We start from the raw sequence: 26,597 nt of genomic DNA, 5'->3' as shown, positions 1-26,597 counted from the left end.
CCTCAGTCGGTGATGTGTGGGGTGTGGCCTATTTCTGAGATGCATTCAAGGTAATTCTCCATCGTCTAATGACCCCAGCATCTTCAGGGCCATGGTTTCCTTGGCCAAAACTTCAAGTTCCATTCTTATTTGCACAAACTGCAATTTTTCAAAAATAAACTTGCTCTGCTTTCTTTCATATGTCTACCTGTAAATGACAAAAGGCAGACGTTAGTTCATGACACAGTAAAGCACGGCAGTAACATTTCTTCTGCAAAATTAATTAGTTCGCCAGTAGTACATTCACAAAATGTCAACAATGACAGATTGTAACATGACTTCTCTCTGGTCCTGATATCAAAAAGTTCCTTTTCTCCCCAAACACCTATGAGCACAGTCTTTACTATCCACATTGCAATAAGAATCCCAGATCCCACCTGAATCACCCTAGAAATGTTTTAGAGATTTTTGAACTAGAATCTCCAAACTTTTCCAAATTGCACTCAGAAACCAGTTCCACAGCATGCCACGGTACTCACTGTTGTTACAACACTGATCCCACTTTTCTGTCAGTGAGCTTCCCGTCATTGTAAGAAATACCCAAGTTAATCAATTTAACGGAGAAATGTTTTACAGGTGATTTTGGAGAGTTTACTACGTGGCCATCTGCATGCATTGTCTGGATAAAGTGAGGATGTTTCTTGTGGGCCCATATTTCGATATGGCACAAAAGCCATTAGCCCGGTCCAAGCTGACCACGTAGCTCTGCAGACAAACTGTCTCTGCCCTTAACAAAGGCCAGGATGCCTGCTCCTAGCTTCTTTTGTTAAGATGTGGATTACCTGAGAAGAGATGTTTGACTGAAGCTGATGACTTCAGAGTTCAGATATTTGGTGCTTCTTTCCTTTTGTAATTTGGAAGGATGTCTTATAGAGATGCTAATTCAGGGCCTACCTGACTGCTAGATGCGGATGTGATTTGAGTCCAGGCACTTGGCTGCCTAAGGAATGGCGTAATGTGTTTTCCCCCTTCCCCGCTCAATTTGGTGTGGGTATATAAAATGTTTGGAGAATAAACGGCGAGCTGGCCATTTTCCATGATGACGGTGTAAGCTGTGTCGGTTCTTTTCCTCGCGACTCCGTTCCAGCTGGTTTGAGGAATTAGGGAATTTATGTTGGACCCTCACGGGCCACGACATAATTGGCACCCGATAACGTGGGGCTAACCACTGAACCCCAAGATTAAAGACAACTGGAGCTGACTACTGAACCCCTAGACGAAGGCCGGAGGAAAAAGTAAGAAAAAGGAACACAATGCCGAACGCCATGACCCCAGAGAAGATACAACACGAGAGAGATGGTGAATGCTGTCTACTAAACCCCAAGAGAAACCGGAGAATGGACAGAGGAAAACGTGAGGCTTATCGGTGCTCCCCAAAAAGCAAGAAAGAGGTGACCAGACGTGAGGAACCCGCGAGAAAAAAAAATCGGTAGATGCGTGAGTAGTGAGCACTCAGAACTAGAGATGTAAGATAGAGAAAGAAATGTAGAAAAGTGGGACAAAATTTAAATTGGGAGTAAAAATTTGTAAATAAGTTAGGTGTGGGATAAGGAAAAATTATTCAGTTATATATTTTTTGGTAACTAAGTTAAAGTGGAGCAGAACAATGGCAGAGTTATTGAGAATCTGCAAGCATGATAGACCCAGAATTGTAACTTTTATTGATGGCTAAATGAGTAGGAAAGGTAAAGGAAAAACGACTTTTGGCCCAAGAATCACGAAGTTACCGCTGAGATTGAGGTGCCACGTGTTCACAGTAGCCAGTTAATCTAACCCACCTGTAAGTAAAAGGCAAGGAGGAGCAAAAGTAAGTTTAGAGAGCAAATTTAATCTCACACAGTCTATAGAACAGAGGAGAGGATTCAGAAATTCTTAATTTTATGATTTACAAGTTAAAAAAAATAGTTAAATCCACCCACCAGAGCTCAAAAAGGCAGTCTAACAAAGTGAGCCTGTGTCCTACCCCCTGCCATACAGCGCAGCTTCAACTGAAAGGAAAAAGCCAGGTTTAAATTAAGGTAGCCTCTGAGATAAGCAGGTTAAAATGCTTTTTCATTTCACAATTTTGCCTTTTTGTCAAAAGTCTGCTGTTTGTAGGCAAATGAATTTGTATCCAAGGTGGATTGATTTCAGTACTGTGGCTATAGTAAAGTTTAAAGTCAGAGATTGTGATGCATTCAAAAATTCTTTGATTGTACAGGATTTAAAGATTGTTCAGGCTAGCCTGAGTTTTTGTCTTTTCTCACAAGGTTGAGGATTGTTTTTTCAAAGTCTGAAGAATTTTGTTACAAGTTTAATGGTCATTTGCATTAGATCTGTAGATTGCTTTCAGTAACATTGTCAATTTTGCTACGTTGGTGCTATCTTTACAAGAGAATAGGAGATCTTTACATTTTCTAATGGCTTAAATCTCTTCCTTCAGAGATTTAAAGTTCTTGTTGTACAGGTTTTCAATTTGTATAGTCAGAGTTACTCAAAAATATTAATGGTATTTGTGGCTATCTCATGATATGTGTAGAGGAGATACATTTGAGTTGTTTCCAGATTCTGTGTATGATAAAGTAATTCTGCTGTGAACATGGTTAAGCACATGTCCTTGTTGTATGGTTGAGCATCTTTTGTCTATAGGCCCAGAGAAAGTATAGCTGAGTTTTAAAGTAGTTTAATGCCTAATTTTCTGAGAATTCAACAGCAATGGAAGAGTTTCTCTTAAACATAAGTTGTGAGTAGTGAATTTTTGATCTTGGTCATGTTACAGAGATAAGATGGAGTCTCAGAGTTGTTTAGATTTACAGTTTTCCAATGGTTATTGATGTTTGAGTAGTTTTTAAATGTCTTTCAATCATTTTAAGTTCATCTGTTGAGTTTTCAGTTTAGGTCTGTTGCATATATTTTTAGTGGATTAATTATTCTTTTGGTGACTAATTTCCAGAGTTCTTTGAAGTGGATTAATGATTGGTGAGGATATTTTCATGTTGTATAGGCAATTACATCTTGTTGATTATATCTGTTGCTATACAGAAGCTTCTCAGTTCAAGGGATCTTATTATGTCTAAATGTGTATGCCACTGAGGTTGTGTTAGAGTTGTGCCAGTGCATTTAAGTGTTAATTCTAAAATTTTTTTCTTATGAGGTTAAGTATTGTTGGTTTTATGTGGAGGTCTTAAAAATAAAAGAGAGGAGAAGATAGATTTGGTTCATCTGATGCATTTTGGGTACAGACCATAGGTCCTCAGAGACCAGAACTCACTTTATTTATAAATGGAAAAAGATTTTCTGGTCTCCTGGACACTGGTGCGGATACTTCCGTCATAACTGCCAGTCAGTGGCCTTCTAAGTGGCCAAAAACGGAGACTATTACACAGTTACAAGGAATTGGTCAGACTAGAAATCCTGAGCAAAGTAGCAATGAACTGCATTGGAAAGATGAGGAAGGACATGAAGGAACCTTTAAGCCGTATATTATTCCTCATTTACCTGTGAACTTATGGGGCAGAGATATCATGTCTAGAATGGGAGTATATTTATATTCTCCCAGCACGGCTCTTACTAATCAGATGTTTCAACAAGGATTATTACCTAATCAAGGTCTAGGAAGAGAGAATAAGGGAAAGATTGATCCTGTCGTATCAGACAGTAGACCTTCTAGAGCAGGATTAGGGTATTTTTAGGAGAGGTCACTGAAAGACCTGCACTCCATGCAGACCCTATAATATGGAAAAGTGATGACCCTGTATGGGTGAGTCAGTGGCCTCTAACACAAGAAAAATTGCAAGCTGCCCAGCGGTTAGTGCAGGAACAGCTGGATAGTGGACATATTTCATCATCTAATTCTCCATGGAACTCTCCAATTTTTGTTATTAAAAAGAAATCGGGAAAGTGGAGATTGATTCAGGATTTAAGAGAGGTTAATGCAACCATGCAGGCAATGGGAGCATTGCAACCAGGATTGCCATCCCTGGCAGCCATTCCAAAAAGGCACACATAAGATTATCTTAGACTTGAAAGATTGTTTTTATACAATTCCTTTAGTGCCACAAGACTGTCAAAGATTTGCTTTTAGCATTCCTTCAGTTAATTTTAAAGAGCCAATGAGGAGGTATCAATGGAATGTCTTACCCCAGGGTATGTTAAATAGTGCTACATTATGCCAAAAATTCGTAGCCCAAGCAATACAGGAAGTTAGAAATCAATTTCCGCAGGTGTACGCAATTCATTACACAGACGACATCTTGTTGGCTCATAGAAATGAAGATACTTTACTAGAGACATGGATTATTACAGCAGTGTCTAAGCCAAGCAGGTTTGGTTATCGCTCCTGAGAAAGTACAGAGGCACCCGCCTTTTCAATATCTAGGTCATATGTTATACCCCAAAGAAATTAAGCCTCAAAAGATAGAAATCAGGAAGGATGACTTAAAGACTCTTAATGACTTTCAAAGGCTATTAGGAAATATACAATGGCTAAGACCTTATTTGAGGTTTCCTACAGGAGACCTTGAGCCTTTAAGTGAGATACTTAAAGGAGACAGTGATCCAAATTCTAGCAGGCAACTTTCAGAAGCTGCCAGGCAGACTCTCTCACAGAGCGGGCTATACAGGAACAGCAGGTGTGCTATATTGATTACAGCAAGACATGGCAAGCGTGTATTTTACCTACAAGGCTGACTCCTACAGCAGTCTTATGGCAGAACGGACCACTCTTATGGATGCATCTGCCTGTATCACCAGCAAAAGTATTAAATCCTTATTTTGAAGCAGTAGCATGCTTAGCACAGAAGAGCAGAATGGAATCTAGAAAATACTTTGGCAAAGAACCAGCTGTAATCAATGTTCCTTACACTAAGCAGCAAATTGAATGGTTATTTCAAAATAGTGACTCATGGGCAATTGCGTTTGCTCAATTTCAAGGTCAGATTAATAATCTTTTCCCAGCTGACCAGTTACTGCAGTTTGCACAATAGCATTCATTCATTTTTTCCTAAAATAGTAGCAAAGAATCCCTTAAAGGATGCTTTGTTGATTTTTACTGATGGCTCATCTAATGAAAAAGCTGCTTATGTTGTCAATGGCAAAGGACATGTGGTACAGACAGAACCAGCTTCAGCTCAAATAGTTGAACTGCGGGCTGTAGCTCTGGTATTTAAGAATTTTGATAATAAGGCCTTTAATTTATATACTGATAGCCGGTATATTTATGAAGCATTAGGAATCCTCAACAGTGTCATATATAGCAACTAGCAATGGACAAGTTAAAATATTGTTTCAGCAGATTCAGAATGCCATACAATGTAGAAAGTTACCATGTTTTGTGGGACATATCAGAGCACATTCAAGTCTTCTGGGTCCGTTAGCTGAAGGTAATGCTCTAGCTGACGAACTTACAAAAGTAATTGCTGTATCTCAAGTTGAACTTGCACAGCAGTCACATGCTTTGCATCATCAAAACAGCTTAAGTTTAAGAAAACAGTTTAAGCTGACCAGAGAAGCTGCTCGGCAAATTGTTAAGCAATATGAAAGATGCCCACAATATCTACCTGTGCCTCATTTGGGGGTAAATCCTCGAGGGCTCCTTCCAAATCATATATGGCAAATGGATGTAACTCACATTACTGAGTTTGGAAAATTGAGATATGTGCATGTGACAATTGATACTTACTCAGGATTCATAATGGCCACAGCACAAACTGGAGAAGCTTCCAAGCATGTAATAACTCATTGCTTAAAATGCTTTTCATGCATGGGAACCCCAAAGGTAATAAAGACGGACAATGGATCCGGATATGTTAACAAAGCTTTTCAAAGATTCTGTACTCAATGGAATATTGTTCATAAGACTGGTATTCCATATAATCCTCAAGGACAAGGAATTGTGGAGCGGGCACACAGCTCCTGGAAAACACAACTCCAAAAAATAAAGACAGGGGAGTTGTATCCTCAGACGCCACACAATGCCTTAAATCATGCATTGTTTATGCTAAACTTTCTAAATACAGATGTCCATGAGCTATCAGCTGCGGACAGATTGTGGCATAATGGTACAAAAACCACATTTGCTAAAGCCAAATGGAAAGATCCTTGCAATGGGACTTGGAAGGGACCCGACCCCATTTTAATTTGGGGTCGAGGGCATGTCTGTGTTTTCTCACAGGATGAAAACCAAGCGAGATTGCTTCCAGAACATCTAATTCGATGCATTCAGCAGAAGGACAACGGACCTAAGGACAGCGTAGCTGACAACCGCGCAGCAGAAGGAACAGAAAGAAATCGGCTCCAGGAGGAATCCAGTAACTCAGCCCACAGAGAGGAGCCTGATCCGGACCTGCAACTCACAACGCTACAAAGAGACTTCGCACAAAGAGATCCTGCTGAGACGAGCTGACCGCTGTGTCTGCTGCTGGCGGTGGTGTGAAACCTGTTGCTTCAGAACTAAGATTCAAACTGAACATTTGAGTGTTCTCGGTTTATGGGACAAAACTCATTTTGAATAAGGTATTAAACCTAAGAACTAAGACCTAAGCTTTCCCCTCAGGGAAAGAAAGATGCAAAATAAAGTATGTCAAAACCCCCCCTTCACTTAACAAGGGGACAGACTGAGGTTTTAACAGCTACACAAAGACTGAAAATGAGATTTAATAACAGTGAATGGTATTATGCTCTTAACGGTAATGACCTGATATTTACAGCTGCATATAAGGTGATGGGAAAAATCTGGTAATAACCAATGGTGCTAAATACATCGGTAATGACCGAAAGGAATATGAATTTATGGTAAAGAAAATTATGAAATTATAAATAATTGGAGAGCTGGTACTGACCGGCTAAACATAAAGTTACGAATAATTTGGAGAGCTGGTACTGACCGGCTAAATATGAAATTATCAATAATTGAGAAAGCTGGTATTGACCGGCCAAACACGAAATTATGAAAATTGGGAGAGCTGGTTTTGACCTGCTAAACATGAAAATACGGTATTAGAAATTTAAAGATCGGTATTGACCGATGATGTGTCTAAAGATCGGTATTGACCGATGATGTGGAAAAATCATGATTGTAAGTTGCTGCGATTGACAGTTGGCTGAAAGAGAGGTTGTGACGATGAATGTTGAGAGTTGATACGCATGCTGAGAAAGTAAACTCTGAGTGATGTTCTGTACCAGCGGAAGAAACATTTTCGACTCAGGTGATTCTACTCTCCTTTAAGATAGGAGAATATAGTCTTTGGGAGCATAATTATACATAAAGCATTGTGATGCATCCTGACAAGATATGGCTGATACACAGGGCCTAAAAAGAATATTTCTCTCCACTAAACTCTTCTCTTTACAGAGGTCGGCAGTCAATGACGGGTTTGAAGCTTCTTCTCCCCAGATGCCTAAGACAGGGGCTTGCATAAAAGATGCCTGTTCCAATGACGGGAAAATTTGGGTAAATGAAGAGGACTTTCCCCAAGTCAGGCGCGACGTATCTGTCCTGTTGTAGAAGCACAGGAGTTATTAAAATTAATAAGAGAGAGTGGATTGTGGGCCCATATTTCGATATGGCACAAAAGCCATTAGCCCGGTCCAAGCTGACCTCGTAGCTCTGCAGACAAACTGTCTCTGCCCTTAACAAAGGCCAGGATGCCTGCTCCTAGCTTCTTTTGTTAAGATGTGGATTACCTGAGAAGAGATGTTTGACTGAAGCTGATGACTTCAGAGTTCAGATATTTGGTGCTTCTTTCCTTTTGTAATTTGGAAGGATGTCTTATAGAGATGCTAATTCAGGGCCTACCTGACTGCTAGATGCGGATGTGATTTGAGTCCAGGCACTTGGCTGCCTAAGGAATGGCGTAATGTGTTTTCCCCCTTCCCCGCTCAATTTGGTGTGGGTATATAAAATGTTTGGAGAATAAACGGCGAGCTGGCCATTTTCCATGATGATGGTGTAAGCTGTGTCGGTTCTTTTCCTCGCGACTCCGTTCCAGCCGGTTTGAGGAATTAGGGAATTTATGTTGGACCCTCACGGGCCACGACAGTTTCTGATAGAATAGTGCAAACTTTGAAACCACATGTGAAGAAATTATGTAAATATGGCAAAGAGCCCAGTATCCAGAAGCTCCAGAGAATGAATGGATGAAACCATAGTGGGCTTTCCATGTTTATCAGGGACAGTTGTCCTAATGTACTGTCAGAGCAATATGTCCTTGGCATTGAAAGAATTAATACTGGGGCTAATAGAGGCTCCAGGAGTGCCAAGAAGGTTCTGATTTAGAATTCTTTAAATAACTCTTGTTGTCTTTCTTAATCCAGCTATTAAAACATAAGGAACACTGGAGCATTGGACTGAGCTCCCAAGGTCCCAATCAGGAGCGGAAGGAGGGAGAAGATGAGCAAGAAAGTCAGGACCACGAGGGGTGCACCCACCCACTAAGACAGTGGGGCTGATCTATTGGGAGCTCACCAAGGCCAGCTGGACTATGACTGAAAAAGCATGGGATAAAACCGGACTCCCTGAACATGGCGAACAATGAGGGCTGATGAGAAGCCAAGAACAATGGCACTGGGGTTTTGATCCTACTGCCTTTTCTGGCTTTGTGGGAGCCTAGCCAGTTTGGATGTTCACCTTCCTAGACATGGACGGAGGGGGGAGGACCTTGGACTTTCCACAGGGCAGGGAACCCTGACTGCTCTTTGGACTGGAGAGGGAGGGGGAGAGGAGAGGGGGAGGGGGAGAAGGGTGGGAAGAGGGGGAGGGAAATGGGAGGCTGGGAGGAGGGGGAAACTTTTTTTCCTTTTCTCAATAAAAAAAATAAAATAAAAAAAGTTAAAACATAAGGAACAGAAAGTCAATTTCCTGGATATCTAGACAGCTATCATTTGAGCTCCCCACCTTCCCCACGACATTTACCTCTTAGTATGAAGTAGAGAGAGAAAATAAGCATGATGGCAAACACCATCAGCATGCTCAGGATCGTAGTCATGTCATCCAACCACATAGCATCCAAGTCAAACTGCGCATCTGAAACAAAGACTGGGTGGAGATGCAAGAATTAGGAAGTTCAAAGCATAGAAAGGAAGGCTGCATTACATATTTAGATCGATTCACCTTTCTGGTGCCAATTGTTCTGTATTTCTGAATATATGAAGTTGGGGAAGAAATAGTTTGAGTCACATGGATTAATCTAAAAATGAATGCTCTTGGGCTAAACCTGGAGGAATTTATAAGAAAACAGATGTACATTATACTATTCAAAGGAGCTTGACACATGTTCTGACTGGCCAGAGTCTGAAGTGGTGAGAGAACCCAAGAATCCAGGGTCTTCTAAAGGGTATGGTAAAATAGTGTGCACTTAGAATGAAAAGACTCTCTGAAGTTGAAGGTATAACTTTCAAAAGTAGTATGCTCATGTATAGCATAAACATCCATGAAAAATATATTTTCTAGTTAAAGTGGAAAACCTCAGATCTTCAAATTTATCATTATTCTCTGTAATGGTAGTACCCCATGTCAAAAATTAGGGGTAATTGTTTCATTGCTGCATAATTATGTTGATTAGAATCTACATTCCTGGGTGAGCCAGCTCCCACATTGCAAGCATGAAAGAGGTGTCCCCATTACCCATCTGTCTTGTGGATGTATGGTTGGGTGAGAGTTACCTGTCACCCCACCCTCAGCAATTACCCATCAAAGTCTGGGGCAGGTGAGAGAGCTGTCCCTGTGGTCATAAGAGCAGGAAAACCAACATTGTTAGCTTAGGTGTGGGTGAGTCAGTACCAAATTGTAAGCGTGGGAGAACTGTCCCCATTTCTCATCTGGCGGACCAACCCTACAGATGCCCAGGCCCAAATACATGTTTGTGACTTGGCCTGCCCCATCATCCACCCCATCTATGACCATCTGGAGATGTGAAGAGAAATGGTCCACAGACTCAAAACTGCAGGATCTCCATAACACAGGACAACATATAGGAAGAGTCCTAGTGAGAGCCCAGCATCAACAGTGTAGTAGAAACCAGAGGCCTTGAACCAGACCAATGTCTTTGCAATGAACACTTACAAGTAGAGATACATGGACAAAGAGGTTTACTGCATGACTCACTATCACACTGCAGCTTCCATGATGAGATTTAAATTTTTTTTCCTTTAATATCATTTCCTAGTTCTTATTTTAAATTTTCTTTTACTGGGGACTCTGGGGGTATAGTGGGAGAGGGTGGATGTGAGGAGATGGGAAAATGGATGGGATCAAGATACATGATGTAAAAGACAGATAGAAATAATTTTTAAAAAACCTACTTTCCGTAGACGGAGGCTGCATTTTTTTGTTTCCCCACCACCCAGACCCAAATAATCACACAACACTATGTTAATTATAACAATGTTTTGCTTATTAGCTCAGGTTTCTTATTAACTAACTCTTATATCTTAAATTAACCCATTTCTATTAATCTATGTATCACCACAAGACTGAGGCCTACCATTAGGCTTCATCCCAGAGATGCAGGGATATTTCAACATATGAAATCTGTAAATGTAATCTATCATATAAACAAACTGAAAGAAAAACAATCTGATCATCTCATTAGATGCTAAAAAAGTCCTTTGACAAAATCCAACATCCCTTCATGAGAAAGCTCTTGGAGAAATCACAAATACAAGGAACATACCTAAATGTAACAAAAGCAGTATGCAGCAAACTTACAACCAATACCAAACTAAATGAAGAGAAACTCAAATGATTCCACTAAATTCAGGAACAAGACAAGGTTATCCAGTCTCTCCATATCTATTCAATAAAGTACTCGAAGTTCTAGTTAGAGCATTAAGAAAACAAAGAAGATTAAAGGGTTACAAATTGGAAAGGAACTGGTACATTTACACAATGGAGTACTACACAGCAGAAAAAAATATCGACATCTTGAATTTGGATGGAGCTAGAAAATAGCATTTTGAGTGAGGTAACCCAGACACAGAAAGACATTTTTCACATGTACTCATTAATAAGTAGCTTTTAAACATAAAAGCTACCAGCCTACAAAGCACAATTCCAGAGAACTTAGACAACAATGAGGACACAAAAGAGACAAACATAGGTCTAATCTACATGGGAAGTAGAAAAAGACAAGAGTAAATTGGGAGCATGAAGACATTGAAAGAGGGTTGGAGGAGAGGAAAGAGGCAGGGAGGGGAGCAGAGAAAAATGTAGAGCTCAATAAAATCAATAAAAAATTGGAAAGGAAGAAACCAAACTTTCACTATTTGCAGGTAATATGATAGTATGTATTTATATATAAGTGACTCCAAAAATTCTACCAGGAAACTCCTCTACCTGATAAATACCTTCAGTGATATGCCATGATACAAGACTAACTAAAAAAAAAAAAAGTAGTCCTCCTATATACAAGTGACAAATGTGTTGAGAAAGAAATCACAAAACATTATCCTTTATAGTAGCCACATATATTACAAAATACTTTGGTGATCAGTCTAAGCAAACAGTTGAAAGACCTGTATGATAAAAACTTTAAGTCTTTGAAGAAAGAAATTGAAGAAGATATCAGAAAATGAAAAGATTTCCCATGCTTTTGGATAGGTAAGATTAACACAGTAAAAATGACAATCTTATTAAAGGCAATCTATAAATTCAATGAAATTTCCATCAAAATCCCAACACAATTTTTCACAGACCTTGACAGAACAGCATTCAACTTCATGTGGAAAAACAAAAAACCCAGAATAGGCAAAACAATACCGTACAGGATCGCAACTCAAACTGCAATCTCAAAATGACTTTGAGATATCATCCTATGCATGTCAGAATGGCTAAGATCATAAACACTGGTGACACCTTATGGTGGAAAGGATGTGGATTAAGATGGAAGTGCACACCTGTACAGCTTCTTTGGAAATTTGTATGGCGGTTTTTCGGAAAACTGAGAATCAATCTACCTTAAGACCCAGCAACACCACTCTTGGGCATATTCCCAAAGGATGATCAATTATACCACAAAGATATTTGCTCAACTATGTTCACAGCTGCATTATTTGTAATAGCTAGAACCTGGATACAACCTAGATGCCTCTCAACCAAAGAATGAATAAAGAAAATGTGGTCCATTTACATAACAGACTACTGATTTTTTGAGTTAAACCTGGTATGTACTCACTTATAAGGGGCTACTAGATGTAAAGAAAAGAATAACCAGACTACAACCCACAGTTCTTGAGAAGCTAGATGACAAGGAGGACCCTAAGAGAAATGCATGGATTGCCCCAGAAAGGAGTATTAGATGAGATCTCTTGGGTAACCTGGGGGCAAGGGAGGTGGTAGAGGAAAGGGGATAGGGGATGAGAACATGAAGGAACAAGGTGGTCCAGTTGGGTAGGGATGGAGTGGGAGAGCAATAAAAAAGAGCTGTCTTGATAGAAGGAGACATATGGTATTAGGGGGAAACTGGGTGCTAGGGAAAATCTCAGAAATCCACAAGGACCACTCCAGATAAGACCCCTAGTAATAGTGGACGGGGTGCCTGAATTGGCCTTCCTCCCTAAACTGATTGGTGCCTACCCTAACTGTCATAATACAGCCTTCATCCAGTAACTAATGGAACCAGATGCAGAGATCCGCAACAAAGCACCAGGCTGAGCCCCAGCAAAAATTCTGAAGAGAGGGAGGAGGGCTTATATGAGCAAGGAAGGTCAAGATCATGGCTGGAAAATCTACAGAGACAGCTGAACCAAGTTCTGGGGAATTCATGAACTCTAGACCAACAGCTGCAGAGCCCTAATAGGACCAAACTAGGCCCTCAGCATGTGGGAGACAGCTGTGCAGCTTGGTCATTCCAAAGGGCTCCTGTCAGTGGAAGCAGGATCTATCCTTGGTGCATGGTCTAGCTTTTTGGAGTCCATTCCCTAAGGTGAGATGGAGTGCTTGTGCTCATCCTTTGGTGCGGGAGAATTGTCTGTATTCTGTCAATCATTTTTTTAAAAGATTTATTTATTTATTATGTATACAACATTCCTTCCATGTATGTTTGTATGCCAGAAGAGGGCACCAGATCTCATTATAGATGGTTGTGAGCCTCCATGTGGTTGCTGGGAATTGAACTCAGGACCTCTGGAAGAGCAATCAGTGCTCTTAACCTCTGAGCCATCTCTCCAGCTCCCTGTTAATCATTTTTTAAATAAACGCTGATTGGCCAGGCAGGAAGTATAGGCGGGAAAACCAGACAGGAAGTAGAAATGATGCAAAGTAAACAGAAGAATTCTGGGAAGGAGGAAGTTGATTACTCCCACTCCCGCCTAGATCACGGAAGTAGCAGGATGTGATCTGCCCCACTGAAAAAGGTACTGAGCCACATGGCTAACATAGATCAGAAAAATGGGTTAATCAAGATGTGAGAGTTAGCCAATGAGAGGCTATAGCTAATGGGCCAATCAGCTTATAATTTATGGAGACTTATGTGTGATTTTCTTTGGGGCTAAACAGTTGTGGGGTACCAGGTGGAAACCCTAAACAACAAGCAGGCCCTTCATGAGCCCCCATTCATATTACAATCCTTGATGCGGGAGGAAGGGACTTGATCCTACCTTAACTTAATGGGCCAGACTTTGTTGACTCTCCATGGGAGGTCTTACCCTTTGGGTGGAGTGGATGGGATGTGTGCTAGCAGGAGGAGACAAAGGGAGCCTGGAAGAGGGGTGGGAGGGAGAACTGTACTTGGAATGTAACATGAAATTTAAAAATTAAATAAAAAATATTCAAAAAAGAAGCTGGGGCACTTATACACTATTGAATTGTGGGACTGTCAAACACTGTGGAAAATGGAATAATAATTCATTAAATGTGTGCAAACAGAGGTATCATAGTATTCTGAAGTTCCTCTTCTTAGTGTACAGCTTCAAAGAATTAAAATCAGAATCTAGAAGAAATACTTGTGTCTTTATCTTCATAGTAGCATTATGCATAATGTTAGTGTGCAACATGCACTTCAACCACTCGGGGCTGTGTTTCATCAATATAAATATACAGTCTTTGATAAAATAGTAGAAAATTTAACAGAAGCTTAATCTTAACTTTCTAGTGAAAAATAAATGTTTTACATACAAATTATTTGTTAATTTTTTCTAAAATACTTTGCAGCAATCAATGACTTATTTTAATTTTTAAATGATTTTAACACTAAATTTATTTGTTATGCTAAAATGGACATACATCAGTTTTACTATGCTAGCAATTTTTAACTTCTCTATTTGAATAGTGAATGTGTTTATATTTTTATGTGACCACTAGTACCATCTATTTCCAGAATTCTTTTTAATCTCACAAACTGAAACATTAATCTGTCAAACAGCTTTTCTACTTGCAACTCTAGCAACCACAACTCTATTTTATACCTGCATGGTGTTGATAACCAGAAAAATATTTTTAAAAAGCTGGAACACTTGTTCACTATTGAATAGTGGGAATATAACGATAAAAATGGAATGGTAAAATACTTGTCTTTTATGACTAATTAATCACAATGTCTTAGATATTTGCCTATGTGTGGATGTAGTAGACCCACAGTGTAAGATGTCTGCAAAATTCTCTTTCAGCTTAATTTTATTTAAGGCAATTTGTGTCTTTAATCCATCTAACGAATATAAAAATGTCCTCTAATTTAAGACTTCTGCAGTGGGGCTTTTCATGCATAGTTGCACTTATTTTAATTAAATGCTTTATCATGCAAATTAAAGGTAAAGTAGAGTACACATTTTAATAAGTTACATCCAGCTATCTCTAAAGATTCACAATTGCCATTTCAACTTCTTTCTCAAAGAGAAGAGGAGTCCATTATGGGTGTTAATGTCCATCATGATCGGGAACTCACCAAGGCCAGCTGGCCTGGGTCTGAAAAAGCCTGGGATAAATCCGGACTTGCTGAACATAGCGGACAATGAGGACTACTGAGAACTCAAGAACAATGGCACTGGGTTTTGATCCTACTGCACGTACTGGCTTTGTGGGAGCCTAGGCAGTTTGGACGCTTACCTTACTAGACCTGGATGGAGGTGGGCGGTCCTTGGACTTCCCACAGGTCAGGGAACCCTGATTACTCTTAGAGCTGATGAGGGAGGAGGACTTGATCAGGGGAGTGGGAGGGAAATGGGAGGCGGTGGCGGGGAGGAGGCAGAAATCCTTAATAAATAAATAAATTAAAAAAAAGAAATTGAGAAAAAAAATCTGAGAAAATGTGAATAATTTTGAGGAGCAGGTCATTTTTTGGACATCAGTTGCAAGAAGAAATCTGTCATTTAAGACATTTAAGCTCTGTTGGATTATTATCTCCTCCTGTTGGATATTATATATCTATCCTAAAGATATGGGATGATCAAATTAATTTATTAAGTAAAGTGGTGATGTCAAAAATAATATTACCAAACTGAAGAAAACTGTTCAGGAGCAGATGTACCATTACTTTGTGTCTTTAAACCAATAAAACCCCAGAGACTTGAATCCAAACATCATGTGTTCCAGAACCTATCGTCTTTCAATTCAAACTGATATGTCTCTATTGACTAAGCTGTGACTAGGCATTTGGGGAAAAAGATTTATAGAAATATACCATCTTCTTTACATCACATACCTCTATTTTTTTTGTACAAACTGAAGAAGAGTAATTCAAGTGCAACAACAGAAAAAACGGTTATCATCATGGCCACAGAGCATGGGGAGCGGCATGTGCAACAGTGACCTAAAGAAAGAGAGTGTTAAAATCACTGGTTATTTGTTGGTGGGAACTTTAAATTAAGGAAAAAGGGCAAGGTCTACATTTTAATGTCATCTTTCTATATTTCAAATAATGTTAATGCCAAAAAGTAAAAGATCAGAGAACTGTTGGTTATAGGAACAAAAAGCACAGTTGATTTTAGGATGGAAATGGTTTGGGGTGGAGGATAAACATACTTAGAAAAGACAGATCATGTTTGTCTTTCTCTCATCTATCCATCAGTGGGGTAGAGAACAGAATATAATGTTCATGGTTGTCATTGTCATTTTATCTGATCCTGAAAGATGCTGGGAATTGGATAATTCTGAAGAACTGTTAACTGCCTGAGATCTGAACCCTTTGGATATAAGAATTTCATCAGGAGGCCTGAAGATGGTCCTTGCCATTCAGACACAATCAGCCTGGCTCTCCAGGAGATAATCTAGGAAAAATAGAAAGACTGTGATCTGAAGGGTGCTGGATACAGGTGGGCAATAAGGGCTTGGCCAGGGAGACAACAGTAATAAAAAAGTAAGGAAACATTCTCCACTTGTCACAGGATGCTTGAACACTGACAATCAATAAAGCAGAAGCAAGATGCCATTTCAAAAAGACTTTTGCTTATCATGGTGGTTCAGTAGCTCAAGACCCTAGGTGAATCATGCTAAAGTGATATAGAACTATACACCAAAATCCATAAACAGAACACTAATGAGATTATAAAAAAAGTGGACCATGAATCAGGCCTGAATATTATTCATTGAGCTGAAAATCTGGAGAGATGAATCTTTACACAGATTCCAAGTAATGTTCAGGAACTGCATGAAAATGAAGCTAACATTCACAATTGAATTTGGAAGGATTTTTCACAGGTGTGACCAGATTTGAATTCCACCTGTGAAGCACTGAAGATAGTCTTAGGAAAGTATCAGTAATGTAGTCAACCAAAGAAACACTCAGCAATGAGAACAGGACTAACCCTAATGGTGGAACTCCCAGGAGTGGGGAAAGAACATGAACAAGTCTGGATGAAAACCAGCATGAGGTCTGTCAATTTTCAGGTTCCATTTGATTTTTATGAATAGATCAGATCCTTTGAGCAGGACATCTCAGCCCTGTTCTGCTCTGCTCTTGTCTACATCACTTTCCCCTATTTCACCTTTTTAGACATCTGTCTTAATAACTTTTGTTAGCTTTTTCTTCTCCTAAAAGACCTAACCCCCACACGCTTATGAGTGGCTGACTGCTGGTAGTTGCTAGAGAAGGGTAAATAACTTTCTTCAGTGATGTAGCCACTGTTAAGTTTCCCATGCTTCAGGAAATAACGTCTCATAAATTAAAGTCAATGGATTTCAAAACCCAACAAAACAAAACAAAAATGTAACATAAAAGTAGCTGGGGTATTTCCTGTGAAGAAGATATTCAGTGGGATTATGAGGGATGTCAAAGGGTTAATGAGAGTGAAAATGCCCCAAAACACAATATTCAATCTAGTAACTTGTCAAATAAAAGGCTTTAAATAATGAAGAATTTTACTGATGAAAGGACCTTTAAAATATTTTTTAGTGTATATCATAGTGGAAGAATTCAGCTTGTCTTCTCTTCATGAAAGTGTTCCACATCTGGGGAACCTGTGTTAGACCAAACTAGTGCTCTGAATGTGGGTGACAGTTATGTGCATTTACCTGTTGGTGGCAGCCCGGGCAGTGGGACCAGGACTTATCCTGGGTGCATGAACTGGCTTTTTGGAACCCCTTCCCTATGGTGGGATATCTTGCTCAACCTTGATACTTTTTTGACTCTCCAAGGGAGGTCTTACCTCCTCTGAGGAGTGGATGGGGGTATGAAGGGAGGAGGTGGGGTGGAAAGGGAGGAAGTGGGGTGCAGGAGAAAAGGAGGAAGGGGGAACTTTTGTTAGCATATAAAATGAAAAAAGTTTTTTAAATAAAAAAATTATAAAACAAGAAAGTGTTTCACAATTAGGCAGTATTCATTCCTCTGCAAGGAAATTATAGGCACAGTCAAATCTAAATAAATATAGTATAAGATATGAGTATTTGTGTGACTTATATTGTCTTTTACCTAGCATTAGTATCCATATGATTTAGGTTCAAAATTTAATTTTGCTATTTTAATATTTAACCTTTACATTTAATAAATCTTATATTTGTTCATAATTTTAATAGATAATTCCTTAGTAATAATATTTAGTTAAATATATACAACACAGTTTATAATACTTACTACTTGTAAGACTTTTGGAGTAAGGTTTGTCAATAGTTAAGCCTCAATTATTGCTAGCATCTTACGATGATATGACTAAGTTCTACTATAAGATCAACTCTGCATCTTTTAGAATGACCTAAGAAGCACTTTGAAGACAAGATGAGTAAAATGTTGCTGGCTCAACATGCACCAGAGATAAAGCCTTTATAATTGGATGGGATTTGGGTGGTGAAATTCTACTTAGAAGAGTCTCTAACTACAAGTCTCTCAAGAGGGGTCTGAGATTCTGAAGAAGGACATGCAGTGGTGCAGGGAAACAACAACAAAGCCCTACTTCTTTAAAAAAAACTAGATAGTGTCAAGAAGTGAACAAGTTAAGTGTGAGTTTACTTTTGCCAAACAGCAATAAAGAAGAATAAGTGTAGCAAGTCTGGCTTTGTGCTGCAAGAGTTAGATGCACTTTGGGAGAATGCCAGGTGTTTTACTTCAGATAGTAGAGCTCAGGGAGGGGGTTCAGCTGGGAATAAAATGGGAAGTCAAGGAATAGGAGAGAAACACAGAAGTGCTGACACCCAAATTCTTAACTAACAACTAAGCTGCATGTGGAAGAATTTCCAAAGATCTTGAATATGCACCGCAAAGATAGAGCTGCTTATAAGGGAATCTGTCAGTTCAAGGTTATTAAAATTAGCACATCTTTAAAACCTGAACATCTGTATATGTGTATTTTAATTTTTTTGTGACTTTACAAGTTCACTTCCTCCAAGTATAACACTGTTGAAAAGGAATGCATTTTTTTTCCTCCTGGGAAAACAGATCATCTGATAGTTCAACTGGTATACCTCTCCCTATAGGTTCAGTTTCCCTGGGGTTGTATTGAATAAAAACTATGCAGCCATTTCTGCAATGTTAAGTTTAGATCTTTACTTTCTGCCCTCAATGAGCTCAATGGAACTTCGAAGAAGTCAAAAGAGAAGGATGTACAAATGTTGAATATTAAGAAACTTTCCAATTTTTTGTATCTATCATCATAGGAATAGGAAGTTTCATTTTGACTGATGCAAATAAATTGAGGCATTCACAAAAATCTTTTATCAGCAAGAGAGGGACTTTTATGGACAAATATATATGTCTAATGTATGACCCATGATAATATTCTTGCAGACACTCTTCCAAATAAAATGTCATACAGTGTTAGTTTTCTCTTCCTATCCCATTTTGATTCTCTCTTCCTGAAAACATACTTACCTTCCATGATATGTAGTTTACAACTGTGACTTATGATGAAGACTGCCATCATAATCAGAATTACAGTCACAATCAACCTCCAAATACGATTCCAAGAAAATATTTCGTCTGAAATAGAAAACCACAAATTTTACAACCCAGATAATTCAGAATGTTTGGATCAACCCAAACAGGAGAGCCATATCCAAGTCTTCTCCAATCCTATAATCTTGGAATGGTAAATTTAGGCCAGTTTGGAGAGGCATATATAAACTGTATGAAAAGTATCATATGTGCAAATTTCTATGAGGTCGGTGCAAAGACTAAAAGCCATTCTCTCTAGTTTTTCCATCATTTTTGTCTCATGAAATCCCCAACTATAATGTAAGAGGGAAATCAAAATTCTTTCCCCACAGGGATGTCACAGGTTTCCAGGGAGCTAATACAGTCATTTCCAAATCTGTGCTTCAGTTCTATCTGAACTCTTAGGACACATGCAATCACAATGTTCTTATTGAATGATGGTAAAATTACAAGCACAGAGAGCAGAAGCAATGAAAAGGCAGGTGTGCTGGTTAGTTCTTATGTCAACTTGACACAAACTACAGTAATCTTGGAGGAAAGGATATTGTTGAGTGATGGAGGAGGGTCATTTGTCTATGTGTTACTTTCATTGGTTAATAAAGAAACTGCCTTGGCTTTTGATGGGACAGAAAATTAGATAGGCGGAGTAGGCAGAACAGAATGCTGGGAGAAAGAAGCAGATTCAGGCAGTCGCTATGCCTCTCCTCTCTGAGACAGATGCAGGTTAAGATCTTTCCTGGCAAGCCATCACCTCGTGGTGCTACACAGATTATAAATATGGGTTAAAGCAAGATGTGAGAATTAGCCAATAAGAGACTAGAGCGAATGGGCCAAGCAGTATTTAAAGAATACAATTTGTGTGTTGTTATTTTGTGTGTAAAGCTAGCTGTGCAGGAGCTGGGCGGGAACGCAGGCCGCCTCTCCATACTACAGTTTGAGGAACTGCCTTCATCAGACTGACTCATGGACCTATCTCTGAGACATTTTATTGATTAATGACTCATGTAGGAGAGAGAAAATGATTGATGAGGAATAACCTAGAACAGTGCCAACTCTGGGCATCTGGTCCTGGGTTTAATAAGAAAAAAAGAATGCCCAGAACTCAGGAAGCAGATGCAGAGGCAGGTAAAGCTCTGTGAGTAGAGGCCAGCCTGATCTACAGAGTGAGTTTCAGGACAGCCAGGGCTACAGAGAGAAACCCTGTTTTGAGAAAAGAAAGAAAGAAAGAACGAACAAACGAAAGAAAGAGAGAAAGAAAGGAAACTGATTAAGTCATGGAGAACAATCTAGTAATCAGCTTTCTTTTATGGTTTCTGCCTCTATTTCTAGTTGAGTTCTTGCTCTGACTTCTCTTAATGATGGACTATGACCTGGGAGTGTAAATCCAATCAAACTTTCACCCCAAGTTGCTTTCTGTCATGTGTTTATCACAGTCATAGAAAGCAAACTAGGACAGCGTGGATGCTTATATTGGAAGAGGGAGATTCAATAAAAACTTATAAGATTAAGAATATCTCTTTATCTCTATTAAAATATATTATATTGTATATGGATAAAGGGAACAGTGCATCAAGAAGATGTATTGCACCATATATTGATGTAATTTCTTTTTAACATTGGTTAAATTCATGGCATTTAGATCCAGATTTCATAATTTGACAATTTCATAATCACAGGCTTTATATTTCCCTCCCTTCCTCTTCTCTCACCATTCCTTTCAATACTCTTAGTCCTTCTCCCATTATCCCCTCTGTTTTTATTTATGTGTGTGTTTCTACAAATGACAGCAAATGTGGTATTTGTCCTGAATTTGCCTTATTTCACTTTATGTGATCACTAGCTGCATGTTTCCCAGCAAGTGATGCAATTACATTCTTCTTTAATTAATTTTTATTAATAGTTGAATAATATTCCATTGTGTAAATACATTTCAAAATCCAGGTTGTTTCCATTTCCTAACTATTGTGGACAAAACAATAATGAGTATGGGTAAGCAAGTGTCTTTATAATGGTATTTATAGAGTCTTTGAAGTATCCATGAAAATAACATAGGTAGATCTGGTTTTAGCTTTTTGAGGAATCTCTACACTGGTTCCCATAGTGGTTTTGCCAGTTTCGATCCTACCACCAGCAATTAAGCTTCCCCCTTCCTCCATATCCATGCTAGCATTTGTCATTCTTATTTTTAACATTAGCATTCTGACTGGGATGAGATCTCAAAGAAGCTTTAATCTACATTTACCTGATGCATAAGGATGTTGAATATTTTTAATTGTTTCTCAGCATTTATATTCTTTACAATGAACAATGTTGATAAAACATTTTAAGAAATGAGTAGCAATTTAGCCAATCATCAAAAATATCAAACAACACTTTACTCTTAGGACAACACAAAACAAAACAGGGTCTCACATACTAAAATCTCCAGTGTTAGGAAAATGGTGAAAGAAATGAATTTAGCAGGGGAAATCAATCAGACAACAGATCAGACGATAAATAAAATTAAGGGAAAGTAATGAACTGAAACCAAGTGAAAAAACACACAACTTTTGTTTCAAGCACAAATTATGCAAAACTTATTTCAAGAGTGATTACACGAATTTTACCTGGTAGAACAATGCTTGTGCTTTCCTCTTGGCCTATTAGAGGGCTCCAAATGCAACAAGTGATGTTCCTGAGGGATCTGTCTTGAAGGAGAAGGGTCATCTTCATATTGAACAATTTGTCTTCATTCCGTGAATAGGATTTTGATTTAGCTGGAACGGTCTCTCCTCTGCTATCTCTCCATTCCAAGTGAGGCCGTGGGAACCAACCTTTGGAGTGACACTCCACTATCACACCTTTGGTAGTAGGAGGATGGACAAGAATCTGAATCTGGTAGCTCCTAGCTGGTTATAAACAAAGGGAAATCAGTAGTGTATAGTGGCTGGAAAGAGAAAACGAATACCACTCTTCCTCCTTGTTAAATCCAGTGTCTGTAGATATAAGCATAGTCAAAACTCTACAAGGCTTTAATTGTTATAATCAATGAAAAGAGACAGCACCAGATGTAAACATGGAGCGATCATAATACACAATTATCAACTATTGTTCTAATAAGCAGACTTATTGTTCTAAAGAAGTCTGGTGATGATAGGTTTCTTTGTTTTGTTAAGTTTTTCTCTCAGTAAAATATCTGCTATTCATTAAATCAAAACAACTGTGTTAAGTTTTTAGATTATGAAAAATCAACAAAACCATCCAAGGTTCAATTTATAAGTGAATCTTGCATAATTTATAAGTGGACATTTTTTATGTAAATAACTTAATGAAGTTAGAAATTAGTTTCAGAGAAATCCGTGCTTACCTATGACCTTGACTTCTGTGATGTGCTCTTCGTAGAACTTGCCATCTTTGAAGAAGCAGTGGTACTGCCCGTCATCATCAGGATTGACATTGAAGATCCTAAGGGTTACTTTCCCTTCTCTAATGGCATCTTTCAGCAGCTCTGTTCTTTCCACATATTTGGGAATAATTTCTCCAAACAGGTCTTTGCCGTTCTCGTATTGGTAAATAGGCTGTGTATAGTGGGTTCTGAACCAACGGATCTCCATGTGCTGAGCATTCTGTGGTGGTGACAACTGACAGCTGAGCTCAAGAACTGTCCCAAATGGAGCCAAGACTGGACCCTCCAATCCAGTCACTGTGAATCGTTCTGGGAAGAGAAACAAGAACTAGAACGTAAAAGCTTTAATCAACACACAAACACGCTTTTGTTGTGGGTCGTTTTCCCTCAGCATACCTGAAAAAAAATCTTTAATTTTACATATTTTTAATGGTGGCTCATCAAACTATTTCCCTTATGAAATGTGTATAATTTCTATTGCTGTTATATGACTTCCTAAGATAATTTATATCAGCTCAGTAGTTGACTTTTCTTTCTTTCAATTTCATTCTTTCTCTGAGTGATTCTATGATTTATTATTTTGTAATTGTCATGAGCTCTTGTGTGTGTTTGTTTTTATGCTTAAGTTTCACAATCTTGAATTATTTTTAACTTTTTTATTTTGAAAAATTCTTATCTACTGCCTGTTCAAATTTGTTTTTAACAACCCACTACTGCCATTTTCCTAAACTAGTATAATTTCTAACTGTATTCTAAAAGACATATCCTCATATCTCTATATAAGTGTAGTTTTCTCCTATTATACAAAACTTTTTGTGGCAAGAACTCTGCTGATTGAGTCATTTCTGTTTGACTTTTTTTTAAAAGAGAGAGAGAGAGAGAGAGAGAGAGAGAGAGAGAGAGAGAGAGAGAGAAGAGAATGATGCAGGTAGGTAAAGGATGTATGGGAATTTGGGAGGAGTTGGGAGGGAGAATAATATGATCAAATATACTGAATATAAAGGCAAAACTTCCTTTTAAAGCATTTGAAACTACTACTGAAATTCTCAATTTGTCAAAATGCAAAGAACAACTAACTATGGGGTGCACAGCGCCAATGAATACATCTACAAAATAACACCTACACACATGGCTTAAGGGACATCACAGAATGTGGGTGGTATCACTGTAGAACTAGGATGTTCGCTGTGAGATGGTGTTTTCCTTATGAGAGGGTAACTGTGTCCATGAAACCTCAACAATGTGGTCAATTAAACAGGACCCATGTAATGGCAATGCAGGTTGGCATGCTATTGTGGAAGCGAGGAATCACATTAGGTTTCATTCACCCTTAGATAAAGAGTTACAAAAAAAAAAATCAGTGGTGGTCAAGAAAGTGAAGAACCAGTCTTCTCCATGAATCAGCCCCTCATAGGCTATTCATTCCCAAGTGGTCAGTTTAAATACCCATACATATGAGCAACACTAAATGTACTCAGTAGGGTGTGTGTGCGTGCATGTTCATGTGTGTATGTATGCATGCGTGTGTGTGTGTGTGTGTGTGTATGTGTAATACAGAAGAGGCTGTGTGTTTCAGAAGGATAGGAAAAGCTGTATAGTGAAAGAGAGTGGTAGAAATGATGTAAATATGGTATGTATAAAGAAAAAAATTAATTTAAATTTTTTTGTTTCCTATATTCTCTAAGTTTTTTATTTATTATGGAACTGTTTAACTCTTTTTTTTTTAGTTTTTTTAGTATACACACACACAGTATATCTATGAACTTCTTAGGGAAATCTCTGCTTTCACACCCCCAGTTAAGTATAGAATATCTCTACAAGATCTTAAAATTTATTGTATATATTCAGTGAATTTTCTTATAATCTCAAATTGGTCCTTAAGAAGAGATCTCAATGGAACAGTTTAGAGACACAAATAATAGGTAAATTTGACTTGTGACAAGGATGATGTGATGTGTGGAGAAATACTTTTCTCTCTCTTCTCCTCCTGCTGTTGTTGACTTCTATTTTCATGCTATAAATATACAAAAACATCTTTTTATATCTATCTAAAATGCAGAACTTGAAGCACAACTAATAAAATCATAGAGAAATTGAAGTTCAACCTGAAGATTCAAAAAGCAAAACAGCCGGCCCCTGGCTCTTACCTCAATCTCATTCTGAAATGGTGGTCTTGAATCCAGGAATCTCAGAATGAGACTGAGATGGAGAACTGTCTCCTCCTGTTTTATAATCCTCTCTAGTTCTGGGATTAAAGGTGTGTTTTATTGGAGCCTGGGCTGTAAGGCTGACTAGTGTGGCTGTTTTGCTCTCTGAAATTCAGGAAAGCTTTATTTATTAAAATAAAATTGAAATGCCACTATAAGGACTCATGAATTAAAGATACATGCAGTATTTGTCTTTCTTTGTCTGAACTAATTTGCTTAAAATGTATTGTCTGCATCAATGTATTGAATCTATTTTCCTTCAAATGATATTTTGTTCTATTATATAGTTGAATATCCTTTTCTTCATGTATTTTTCTATTGATGGACACAAAGGTCAGCTCCATAGCTACTGTGGATAGTGGTGCAGTGAACATGGGTGTACAAGTAACAATGCAGTATGTTAATTTAGAATCCTTTAAATAAATATGCAAGGGTGGTACCACTCAATAATATCATTGATGAACTTTAGTTTTGATTTGTTTTAGAACCTACATGTTGATATCGATGGTGTCTAAACTAATTTAGATTGTGACCAGTACTGTATAACACACTTTTTTCTACACTTTGCTAACATTCATTTGTTTTCTTAATGACTGGCATTCTAACAATGGTAAATAAAATCATATTGTAATTTAATTTGCTTTTCTCTGATGATCATGTTGAAATTTTTCGTAACTTTGTTGGTTATTTATACTTTATTTACAGAACTTTCTATTTAATTAGACTGTTTATTGATTGGATTTTTTGATTTCTTGATATATAGTTTTACGAGTTCTTTATGTATTCTATATATTATCCACTGTCAAATGTAGAGTTAGAAAATATTTTCTTTTATACTGTATGAATTCATTAAATTGATGTTTTCTTTCCTGTATAGAGACATTTTAATTTCATACAACCCTGGCATTATTTCCTGAACTGTTGGAGATCTATTCAGAAAGTCATTGCCTGTGTTTAAATCTAAAAATCTGTTTCTGAGTTTTAGATCTTAAATTAAAACATTTTCTATAATTGGAACTGGTTTTATAAATGACCAAAGATGGAATGAGTGCTTGTATTCATTCCTTTTCATACAATCCAGCATCCCATCCCAGAGAACTGAACCACTCATAGTAGAAGGGTCTTCCCACCTCAGTTTACCTACTTAATATAATCTCCTATGGGTGTACCAGAGGCTTGTCCCCAAGTTATTATAGATTTCATCAAGTTGGCAAAAGAGCCTGTAACATTTTCTTTCTTTACAAACTTGGTATTGATAAGGTCCATGAAGGGAAGTGTGAGATTCATACCTGCCCGCAGTGTTATGATATGAAGGAGGCATATGAACACAACACCGAGTCTGTAAATGAGTAGTCTTTCTTCATCCATTACACCTGCATAAATGAAGCAAATTCAGAACCAGTAAAAATGTGAGTGGGAAATTACAGAAATCAGATAGATCTACATTTGTCTAAAGCAACTGTCTTCCAGCTGCAATGGTCATCCATCATCTTTTAACCCTAAGCAAACAATAAATGCATTTTAGGGGAAGCATTTACTTTGTATTATGTAGCATTCTGAGATGATTTTATTAGCAAATCTGACTTTTATGCTAAGAATGCTCAATATAATGATGATATCTTCCCAGAGATTTATTTATTTTTGCAGGATTGTCTTCTCTAAGGCTTGATTTGATATTATTTTCTATTTTTTGCA

General features: G+C 38.2%; 1 protein-coding gene across 1 annotated transcript; it reads right to left on the bottom strand.

The window, feature by feature from the left end:
* LOC142833298 (putative selection and upkeep of intraepithelial T-cells protein 1 homolog) lies at positions 1-26,270 on the bottom strand. The gene is made up of 7 exons (XM_075944594.1): positions 26,192-26,270; positions 22,657-23,004; positions 21,917-22,198; positions 19,248-19,355; positions 15,651-15,758; positions 8,930-9,052; positions 1-187 (listed from the first exon to the last, which is right to left on the bottom strand). Exons 1-7 carry the CDS (start codon positions 26,268-26,270, stop codon positions 126-128), a joined length of 1,110 nt encoding a protein of 369 aa, XP_075800709.1. The 3' UTR covers positions 1-125.
* Between the last annotated feature and the right edge of the window lie 327 nt (positions 26,271-26,597).

The sequence above is a fragment of the Microtus pennsylvanicus genome, chromosome 13, assembly GCF_037038515.1.
Source record: "Microtus pennsylvanicus isolate mMicPen1 chromosome 13, mMicPen1.hap1, whole genome shotgun sequence".
Taxonomy (NCBI): Eukaryota; Metazoa; Chordata; class Mammalia; order Rodentia; family Cricetidae; genus Microtus; species Microtus pennsylvanicus.
This window is presented reverse-complemented; position numbering and strand designations above follow the sequence as displayed.

Coding starts and splice junctions, on each gene's coding strand:
- LOC142833298 (XM_075944594.1), bottom strand. CDS start 26,270: ATGGATGAAGAAAGACTACTCATTTACAGACTCGGTGTTGTGTTCATA. Junction 9,053..15,650: donor TTTGTACAAAAAAAATAGAG/GTATGTGATGTA, acceptor ATCTCCACCCAG/TCTTTGTTTCAGATGCGCAG. Junction 188..8,929: donor TCTCTACTTCATACTAAGAG/GTAAATGTCGTG, acceptor TGTCATTTACAG/GTAGACATATGAAAGAAAGC.